We start from the raw sequence: 11,440 nt of genomic DNA on the forward strand, positions 1-11,440 counted from the left end.
TAAAGGTTTCAAGATTATTTAACTGTTCCTAGTGTAAAATTAATCTATACCAGTGTTAAAAGGGTTGTCATGGAGCTAATCACGACCGGAAATCAGTATTTTTGAAAAGCCATGTTGTTTATACACAGAGCAATACTTCCATCAATCGATGTTTAATGTTTTGTGCAAGATTAGAGATTGTAAGTTTGGGATTGACAGGAAGAGCAATTTTTAATTTGGATCCATCAAATCTCTTTAATGTCAGATACAGTCAAACCTGCTTTAGTGACCACCTGTCTACAACAAGCACATTTTTTGTTTCCCTTGAAAATGGTTTCTCATTGAAACATGTACTAAAGGAACCTGTCTACAAAGACCACCTGTCTACAACAAGCACATATTTGTTTCCCTTGGGCAGTTGCTGTAGACAGGTTTGACTGTACAACAATTTATTAATCAGAAAATCTTTCTTTTACCTTCAACAGAAAAAGTTGAATACCATGATGAAGGAGATAGAGGAGCAGGATCAAGCTCAAGTAGTCAAGTTAGGAGATGCAAGTATAGCATCACCTTTCACCTCTAAGCTATCATCAGTGCAATGTGGTGAGTTCCTTTTTATATTAGCTCTCATATTCTAATTCTAATTGTTAATACTTTTTAATACTCAATACTCAATACTCAATACTCAATACTCAATACTCAATACTTAATTACAATTTTTCCAATGTTACAGTTGATTGAATTCAAGTATCTGTATACATTTTATTTGTTTATATGTCAACATTTATTAGTTTTTGCTAGCAATGTTTCATATCTTGTATTTTTTTTAAAATCTTTTTTTTGTTTTTTTGTTTTGTTACTACGTTAATGTTTTAACTAAAAAATGTATTCATTGTTATATATTTGTCCTCATTTGCTATGTTATCTTTATGTTTTTGAATGCTTTTTATATTGATGTAAACTTGCATTTTTAGTCTTCGGACTTGTTGACAAGTAATGAATAAAACCTTATTTGAACTTGAACTTGAACTTGAATATTCGTGTTGATCATGAGTCCAGAGACCCCTCAGAAATATGATTTTTCATGTTAAACTTTATCTAAAACTGTTATGTGTGCTATTCTGAACACAGTTATCTCTCTTAAATGTTTTACTTTCAAGATAAAGTCAGTTTGTATTTCTAAAACATGTTTGATCTTCTATCTATTTTTTTTATTTTTTTAAAATCAATCTCTATACCTTTTCTGTGCTTGTACAGTTTGACGAATGATCCATTCAGCCATAATGCTGACGTTCTGATTATCTTCTCGATAATGAGAAATAAGCTTTCAAACTAGGGTAAAAGCTAGCCGTACATGTATTTTATCTGTGGAAAAGCAGGATGGGCAGGATTTGTTATGACAAGTACACGATGTCTGTTGTTAGTCTTAAGAAGGGGAGAAATAAAAGCAGACCGAGTCTTAATATAATTTTTCTCATCTGTCTGATGTTAAGTAGAGGTGTTGTGGACTAGTGGATAAGTCACCCAAGTGCAGATCACAAGGTACGGGGTTCAAGTCCCACTGCGGCACTAATGTCCTTTGGCAAGACGTTAATCTACATTTGCCACTCTCCACCCAGGCGTAAATGGGTACCTGATGCTACCGGTGCTACATAAATAACCATATTATTATTTATTTCATGTTGGCTATTGCAATGAAAGAAGACTGAGTTCCTTTCTCCATCTATCCACAGTATGTCACATCATTAAGCAAGGCCGCTGTACGTTGGTCACCACTCTTCAAATGTTCAAGATTCTAGCGCTCAACGCCCTCATCCTAGCGTACAGTCAGAGCGTCCTCTATCTGGACGGCATCAAGTTCAGCGACGCCCAGGCCACGCTGCAAGGCCTCCTATTGGCTGGTTGTTTCCTCTTTATATCTAGGTCAAAGGTCAGTTATGATAATGAAATCGATAGAGATATTGATAATGAAAATAACTTTTTCAATCACCTTTCTATTTTCAAGTAACTAGGTTACTTAGTGAAATATAGAGGCACAAACATTTAAAATACATATTTAGTGAGAGACATTTGTAAATTATACGTTCTTTTTTGACATATCTGAATGAAAGTTTAGAATCCCAGAAAGTTTGAATCCCAGCCTGGCCCTAATAACCTTTGGCAAGACATTAATCCACATTTGCCACTCTCCACCCGGGTGTAAATGGGTACCTGGCAATTGCTGGGGTAATAATAATTGCAGAGCTTGGAGGAATAGCACTAATACTACTTATGTGGCTATACCCTGGGTAAATAAGACCCAATTTACTTCATGTATTTTGTTTGAGCTTTTGCTAATTTCTCAGCTATGATGCATATCCTATCTAATTTTATCGTACCACAAAAATATACATAACACACAAACCTACACATAACATTACCTTGCTATTGAATTGAGCTTGTGTGTACTGTGTATTATTTTATATGAATATGTATATACACTATATATAGTGTATAAAAAATTACCAGAAGAAAATAAATGTTACTTTGACAAGAAAAAAAGGATTCTATATCATATGTTAATCGTTTTCAGTTTTTCTCACCTGAAATGCTGACAGCCATCGAATCAACATAAATTTTGGGTGGTTTCAACACTTAGGTTACCCAAGTCACCTGAACTCTGAAAACCTTTAACACTGAAAGACACACAGGGACAAGATATCAATATGATAAACACTTACACTGATTTGTACACATGGGACCAGATATTATGTTTTCAACCCTATTCAATTGCTATGAAATTGCTTTATAGATTTCATCAGTTAATAAAGTAATTTATGTTTTGTTTTTTCTCACTTGTATCGTTACTGACAGCCATTGAAGGTTTTATCAAGGAGTCGCCCTCTACCAAACATCTTCAATGTGTATACCGTCCTGACGGTCATTTCTCAGTTTGCTGTCCATTTTATGGTCATGATGTACCTCGTACGGGAGGCAAAAGAAAGGTCGCCTCCCAGGTCAGTAATTAAAACCGATGACAAAAATTCAGGGCATAATTAGTTTGAGCAGGATGAGGTTCTCACAACTCCTGTTTGGACAACTTTAAACTAAGACATGAAAGACGCAAAGTAGTGGATTTTTGTAGGGATTTTAACACCATTCTGGTGTTTACCCAATAACAGGTGTTGTCAGACACCAAGAGTGGACTTCACTTTTACAACAAACAGGTCTTTTGTAATGCACTGTGCCCTAGCCTAATACCATGTAGAATTGTCATCATATATATCAAATTTTCCTGGCCCTCGAGATACAGGCAAGTTGGGAGTATTTCTCAGTGGGACCACGGGTTCCCTGCTTCAGAGACCTTTGCACACACAGTCACATTCGTTTGTAATTCAAACAAATCTGTGTCGGCGTATTATGATGCAATACACATGAACACTGACTACTTTATGGCTTTAACTCTGTGGAACGAGCAAAATCATCTTTGATGAAGGATGTTTGAAACACTGCAATGAGGAGTTTTTGGACAGTTGTTGTCCTAACAGGTATTTGCCTAAGGGGCATCTCTCATAACGATACATGCAGTTGTTGTACTTATAGGGGGTTAGTACTTTAGAATGGTTGTCCTAGGGGGTAAACTTGTTTCTTGGGGCTAGCTCTCTGTTGGATGATTGTCCTGGGCAGAGGAGGGGGAGGGGCCAGCAGGTCCTGGTTATTGATTGATTTGATTTCCATTCTAAATGTTTTGCAGGGAGTCAGAGTTTCCCGATCTAGAGAAGAAGTTTGAACCCAACCTGGTCAACAGCACAGTATATATTCTCTCTATGATGCTACAGATAAGCACATTTGCCGTAAACTACAAGGTAAGCTTACTACTTCTACTACAATCTTAGAGTCCTCTCTCTCTTCCCTCTGTCTAGCTGTCAATCTCTCATTCTCTCTTTCTCCCCCATCTCTGTCTGTATCTCTCTCTCTCTCTCTCTCTCTCTCTTCCCACTGTCTGGCTGTCTGTCTCTCTCTCTCTCTCTCTCTCTCTCTTCCCCACCCCCTCCCCCCTCTCTGTCTGTTTGTCCGTCTGTCTGTCGGTCTCTCTCTCTCTCTCTCTCTCACTCCCTCCCTCCCTCCCCCTCTCTCTCTCCCTCTCTCTCTAATGTATACCTTGTTTTCCACCCCCCTAGGGTCATCCATTCATGGAATCATTGAGGGACAACAAGCCTCTCCTATACAGTCTTGCATTCTCTACTCTATCTATCTCTCTTCCCTCTCTCTGTCTGTATGTGTGTGTGTGTGTGTGTGTGTGCGTGTGTGGGTGTCTCTCTCTCTCTCTCTCTCTTGCATCCTAACCTATATATCTTGTTTTCCAACCCCTCTAGGGTCATCCATTCATGGAGTCGTTGAGGGACAACAAGCCACTCCTATACAGTCTTGCATTCTCTACCATATCCGTTTTCATCCTCATCTCTGGAGTCCTCCCTGACATCTCCGACCAGTTTGAAATCGTAGAATTCACGGCCGATGTAAGTTAAGTTCATTCTATACCAACTCTATTTTTTATTGGGTCCATGCTGTTTGGAATCTCTTGCATAAAAGTTGCGTTTAAATCCAATTGTGGTCTAGTGGATAAGTCACTGGAATGCAGATCACAAGGTACAGGGTTCAAATCCCAGCCCAGCACTAATATCCTTTTGGCAAGACGTTGAGTTACATCTGCCACTCTCCACCCAGGTGTTAAATGTGTACCCGGTAGGATGCGAACATTGATGTCGCTTGCTTAGCATTGTGAGCGTCTGTAAAGTGGCGCTTGGCTAGAATGCCCCTCCCCTTGGGAGTGGAGAATGTGCATACATTATGTGCAGGCAAGCCGATGATCGGGGTAACAAAATGTATCTGTAAAGCACTTGAAGACATCGTCGATGTATTAAGCGCTATATAAACACAGAATATTATTATTATCATTATTAACTCCAAAAATCAATCACAAGTTCTAAATGCGAGATCCTGATTGTTTAAAAATGTAGTTAGGATAATATTTTGAAAGCTGTGTTTATAAAATAAAGCTCATTATTCAAGAGAGGCCAGTTGTGGAACCAGAAATATGATGAAAAAACATTCCAGATTTACATTTCTGGAGCATTACAAAGAAATGGTATGGAAATGCCAAATGCCGTTTGGCATAAGAAATGGATATTAACGTGCGTAAGACAATGTACAACACTTTTAGAGGGAAAAAAATTCAATAAAACTTTTAATTCAGGATTTCTCTTGTGGCCATAGATGTGCAAGAAAAATTCATGCTCAGCCCTACTTTAACACAAAATCTTTCTTCTCTATCACTTACAATAAGATGCTGGGTGAATTTAATTAGACATTTATAACTATCAAATGGTTAGGGTTTTTTAAATCTTTAGTAGTCTGTTGCTGAATAATTGTCTGTTCAGTGTGTTTGTCAATGGTATGGCTAAAGTACAGGTTTTATTACTCCTGTTTTCTCTTTTCTTCTCCAGTACCGTTTGCTGGTGTTCCAGGTTCTAGTAGGAGACATGGTTTCTGCATTCATCATTGACAGGACCCTCCAATTCCTTTTGGGAGCAGCGAAATTAAGAGGAGCACATTAATCCTGCATCATAAAACTGTCATGTATTGTTATGGCTGGGACTACACAGACTGTAGGGCCTCAAATTATTCACTGTGTGGATATTGGTGATGTCGTGAAGCAATGCAAAGATATTTTCATATGCAACAAGTGAATGTCAAAACTCAAATAGCAAATAGCAAATATATATGAATTGATTTGATATGATTTGATAGATAACATCTATTGTGAAATTTTAGGGAAATTCTTTGTGGTGATACTTTTGTACTTGACAAATTCAACCATCATTTGATCACATTTTAAAATCAAGTACAGGGGACCTGTATATAAAGACCACTTAAGGGAGAAAAGGAAAGAGGTATTTATGAGCAGGTGATCGTTATGTGCAGATTTGTTTAGATATGTGGTCTTCCTTTTATAGTGGTCTTTATGTGCAGGTTCCTTCGATACAGGTTTCAATGAAAAATTCTATTGAGCGGAAACAAAACTGATCTTTCTATACAGGTGATTGCTAAAACAAGTTTGACTCTATGCCATTGCATTATCCATCCTTAGATGATGATGATAAATTACTAGATCCACTTTTTTTAAATATGCTCAACGTGATGTTGTTCAATTTTAAAGTCAATTTAATTTTCTAAATATCTGTGTTAGAAACATATTTATACTTTCTATAGGGAGCTTTATGTCTGCACTTCTGTGTTTGAATCAAATTGAAATGAAGATCTGAAATTCATTCCTAAAAAGCAACTTACAGTTTGGCAGAAAATCTTGCTAAAAACTGATATGATAGCAAGGTCACTCTGTCGGTGTGGTTTACAGCCCTGTATTGCGCAATATACGGTAATATTTGTCATATCTATGAGTGATATTAGAATTTCAGACCAAAAAAAATGATTGATAATTTTCTCATGCATCAATCTACATATTTATTTGCCTTGCCAACGGAAGACAATTTTAGACAATGACTCTTTGACATAGGGTGATTAGGAAATAGTGAAAATTAGTGTAGTGTAAATGATGTCTTAATGTCTCAAGATTTAGAATCAGTTTGTCGGATTGGAGTGGTTTACATATTTAAAAGGAGAAAGAAAGGTTGGTGATGGTCACCAATATTCATTAGGTCTTTAAGTTTCTTAGAGCTTGATTAATTAGCTTTGATTTTTTTTCTGCTGTATTCATTCACAATTCAGGGTACGCTGTATGGGATACATGTTAATCGATGTCTAATAGACCACTTTACTGACATATCCAAATTCTATACATATATCTTAAAGACACTCGGTAGTTTTCCACCCATTCCCCCACATGGTAAAGTCATTATCTCACTTTTCCCTCACCTGGAGAACTCCGAGAGACGAGGGGGTATTCCTCAAATGGCCTACGGGTCCGCTATGTGTAGACCTAATACCTGTACACACGTTAATGATTTTTATCCACCAAGTCTGGTGTCGGCGAATTATGGCCTTCTGCACATGGAAACTGACGAGTGACTCCCTTTAAAGTAAGGTTGTTCTTTACAACCGGTAAGCTTACCCCGGCCTTGCCTGACATCGCAACAAGTACTATGCAGACTGTATTCCAAGTATTGTGGTTCATTCATTAATGGAATACCTCTTCACTAGGTCCCCAGGAAAGAGACATCCATAAATTTAAACATGTTAGTAAAATAGTCTATTATAAAGTGGAGATGTATGTTTGTTTACAGCAAGAAGGGCGTTACGGTAACTCTGTGTAAAGGATATTACTTAATGCCCTTCTGGCTCCGAACAGAGTTGACAAGATACCTCTAGCTAGTTCCAGGACTGTTTTAATCACGGCTCCTGCTCTGTATGTGCTAGGTGGCCCAAAATGGGTAACGGTACTTGCAATAAGGGTCATGAGGTTCATATTTATTGTCCATTTCACAATGGAAATTTGTGTTTTTTACATGGTATATGAATACACAAATAGACATATACAATCATACAAAAAGAGGAATTGAATAGAATAGTTTTGAGTTGACAGAAAACAAAATCAAAATTTCGATTTGGGTCTATTTTCATTTGAGTTTGGCTTCTTTCACATCTTTTCTGCAAATACGGGCTTGTTTTTACTCAAGCCATGGGTGTTCTGTTTCGTGTTTGTGCAAACACGCAAGTAAAAGTAGATTATCTGATTTTTCGGGAGAGAAAAGGTAATTTAAAAACAATGATTATAAGGCACTTTAATATTAAGCATTCAAGATATACAATGTTTATGTCTGGCTTTGTATTCTACGGGTTTATGTTACTTATTGTCCAGGTTTATAGCTTTCTATGTCCCTCACAGTATTTGTCTATCTTTCCGTCTTTTTTTCTCTCCTTCTCTTTCAAATTTTGTAGATGTGATTGTTGAAAAGCATTATTGCTTTCAAACATATGATATTGAATCATGCATTTTAATGTTGAAATCTAATCTTATTTGTAGTAAATCATTCCACATGCATGTATATAGAGTATTCTTAGATTTAGTCTTTATTTCTCGACAGGTTATTGCTTGTGTGTGATCAGTATTTTGGGCGAGACACTTTAATTGGTTGCCAATTTGTGGTTGCCAGTTTGAACACCACTCACTATTAGCATTTTAAATTCAAATTAAATCTGTATTATTGTTAGTGCTTAGATTTAAACGTCAGTTTGGCAATATGCTAGATTCTTGTCTAGTAATATTATGAATAATATATACTTGGAACATATGCCAACTGAAATATTTCTGAACAAGTATGAATAGGATATGGAATGATTTGGTTGAATGGTTATTACTGTTACAGGCTCGTGCACTAAAACTTATTAATCTTGACTGTTCTAATATTCTCACCGATATACTTGTATGTGCAGATTCATTAAACGTTGCTAATGCCAACAAAATTTGCATCTATTTGGTATCATTTTTATTTGTGCAGGTATCTGTTGTAACAGGTAGCATTTTGTTCTTCTTTTCTTTCACTCATGCTTTCTGTCTTCTCTCTCTCTTCATTTCTCTTCATATTTTTCTCTCACTCTTCAGCCATCAATTTTTGTATTTCTCTTTTATTTTTTTTCTCTTGACCTTGCATGTTTTGTATATACATGCATTCTTCTTTCCCCTTTTTATATTCCCCTCTCTCTCTCTCTCTCTCTCTCTCCTCCCTTTCTCTCATTCACCCTCTTACTCTTTCTCCTTCTCTCTATCTCTTTATTCCTCTCCCTCTCTACATGTATATCTCTTCCCTTTATCTAATTCTCCCCCTACTCTGTTCATAACGTTTTATATTCCCCTCTCTCTTTCTCTTCCTCCCCTTCTCTCTCTCTTCCTCTCTCTCATTCACCCTCTTACTCTTTCTCCTTCTCCCTATCTCTTTATTCCTCTCCCTCTCTACGTGTATATCTCTTCCCTTTATCTAATTCTCCCCCTACTCTGTTCATAACATTTTATATTCCCCTCTCTTTCTCTTCCTCCCCTTCTCTCTCTCTTCCTCTTACTCTTTCTCCTTCTCTCTATCTCTTTATTCCTCTCCCTCTCTACGACTCTACGTGTATATCTCTTCCCTTAATCTAATTCTCCCCCTACTCTGTTCATAACGTTTTATATTCCCCTCTTTCTCTTCCTCCCCTTCTCTCTCTCTTCCTCTCTCCCTTTCACCCTCTCCCCCCTTTCTCCTCTCCATCTCTTTATTCCTCTCCCTCTCTACGTGTTTATCTCTTCCCCTTATCCAATTCTCCCCCTACTCTGTTCATAACGTTTTATATTCCCCTCTCTCTTTCTCTTTCTTCTCTGCTCTCTCTCTCTTCCTCTCTTCCTCTCCCTTTCTCTCATTCACCCTCTCCCTCTTTCTCCTCTCCATCTCTTTATTCCTCTCCCTCTCTACATGTTTATCTCTTCCCCTTATCCAATTCTCCCCCTACTCTGTTCATAACTTGCCATGTTCCTCCCCTTCTCTCTCTCCCTCTTCCTTTCTCTATTTCACTCCCTTACCCTTTCTCCCTCTCTTTATTCCTCTCCCTCTCTACATGTTTATCTCTACCCCCTATCCAATTCTTCCTGTACTCCTGCACTTCAAAACTTTCTCTTTTTCACTAATTGAAAAACATTAATAACAACAACAGGGACAACGATGTACTGAAACGAACTATGTCTCTGTTCATGACGTAAATATTGATAGCTATGTACATAATCAAATTTATCAACAAGGAATGAATACAATAACAATGAGTAAGACACTAGAAAAAAGAAAGATAATATATCCTTACATCTAGGTGATCAACTTTTCACAAATGAAACACAAATCTGAATCGAGTTAAAATACATACATTTTTGGTCTCGGAACTGCAGTATACAAAATAGATGTAGATCTAGAATAATGAATTTTGGGGATGCAAATCTGTGTAAAAGCTGTCGTGAATGAATTGAACTTTGAATACATCACATACCTACCAAATGCCTATTACATTAAGTATTGAATACATGTAATTATATTTCTGAATGGAACGAGAATACTAATGCTCTTATGAACTAGAGCTGAACACATCATTAGTAGTACTGATGTCAATACGAATATATATATAGTTCATCACATTTTTGTCTAATTTACATATCATTCAAAGGCACACATTTTTTCTATCTACATGTATAAGGGAAGGCAACTTTATTATCACTCGCGTTCGTCCGGGTTCGGGACGCCTACTTATCTCTTAATCCCCCGTTCCCGGACGCGTATTGTACGCTGGCGGTCCCTTGGCGTCCCTTGCTCGCGTCTATTGTTGTCTGTTGGACAATAGAGCAGGCAGCCAGAAAAGAAGCCATCCCGTCCGCTAGGACCGCTGTCAATGAACCTCACCGCTATCCAGCCCCTCTCTAATCCTTACTAATCTGGCGTCCCCTGACAATAGCTGACCCGTCTAGAACGCGTTAATCTGGTGTTCCCTGACAATAAAGTTGCACCCGTCTAGCTCGTGTTTAAAATACAAGATAGTAAATTTTCATAGATGAATTTTCAGTCTTGAAAGCAGAGCTAGAGCTGCAATCCTCCCGTGTTGATTGATAATAATTTGTCTAAAAAATGTGTCGCGCGCTAAAATAATAAACGTAACCAGCAACGCCTCAAGTCTTTCTACATACAGCCGCATATGAATAAAAGCTTCTTGTGCGACACTGCAAATATATAAATCATATTTAGTAGTGTCTGTATTCCCCCAACCTATTAATCAGTACTGCATTGCGTGTATCAGCAATTCGCGCAAATCAAAACATGTGGATAGCGGTCACGTGACCTAAAATGCGGTCACGTGATCTAAACCCTACAGCGCTGGTAAAGATACCACCACACTCGAAGGCCCTCGAAGCAGGCCTGCCTCGAAGGGCGCTTGCGATAAGCGAAAAAGCTCGTTACAAAATCTCTGATTTTTTTATTTTAAGCGCTTTTTTTGGCGAAGCCGTTTTTTAAAACTTGGCTAAGCCACCGCGTGCTTTGGAAATATGGCTCCGATTCCGCACTTGTGACAGCAAAATTTGGCTTTTGGGGTGGTTTTTGGAAGTGACATCGGGATTTCCTTGTACTAGTGAGTGACGCTGTGTGTAGTGCAGTGCACTGATATGTAATTTGCGTGTGTTGTGGATGCTGGTTTGATATCACGATCGGATGCATGTGTGTATGCATGGCCTGGGGTAATGCGCACGTCTTTGAGTGGTGTACATCCCCTGTGTTGTGTGTATGCATACTATGCATACGCTCGTTCTCACAGCCAACCTGTAGCCACGTTCGCATAGCCATACTCAGAACTTACAATTTTAGCACAGCAAAACAAATACGTATTTTCCCTTAAAACGTTAAAAACGTTCTGCTTGGCAGCTCTGTGAAGTCTGAGTTTTATCTAAAGTCACAGCAGA

At 37.9% G+C, this 11,440-nt stretch overlaps 1 protein-coding gene across 1 annotated transcript in view; it reads left to right on the plus strand.

The window, feature by feature from the left end:
• Positions 1–8,442, plus strand: part of LOC581395 (manganese-transporting ATPase 13A1) — a 30,919-nt gene extending 22,477 nt beyond the window's left edge. Inside the window, exons 22-27 of the mRNA XM_030997556.1 lie at positions 465–582; positions 1,713–1,909; positions 2,833–2,975; positions 3,713–3,824; positions 4,335–4,478; positions 5,466–8,442. Coding sequence (XP_030853416.1) covers positions 465–582; positions 1,713–1,909; positions 2,833–2,975; positions 3,713–3,824; positions 4,335–4,478; positions 5,466–5,576 — 825 coding nt within the window. The 3' untranslated portion in view covers positions 5,577–8,442. The remainder of the gene's footprint in view (positions 1–464; positions 583–1,712; positions 1,910–2,832; positions 2,976–3,712; positions 3,825–4,334; positions 4,479–5,465) is intronic.
• Positions 8,443–11,440: the final 2,998 nt, after the last annotated feature.

Source organism: Strongylocentrotus purpuratus, unplaced genomic scaffold, assembly GCF_000002235.5.
Source record: "Strongylocentrotus purpuratus isolate Spur 01 unplaced genomic scaffold, Spur_5.0 spur5_scaffold_4, whole genome shotgun sequence".
Lineage (NCBI taxonomy): Eukaryota > Metazoa > Echinodermata > Echinoidea > Camarodonta > Strongylocentrotidae > Strongylocentrotus > Strongylocentrotus purpuratus.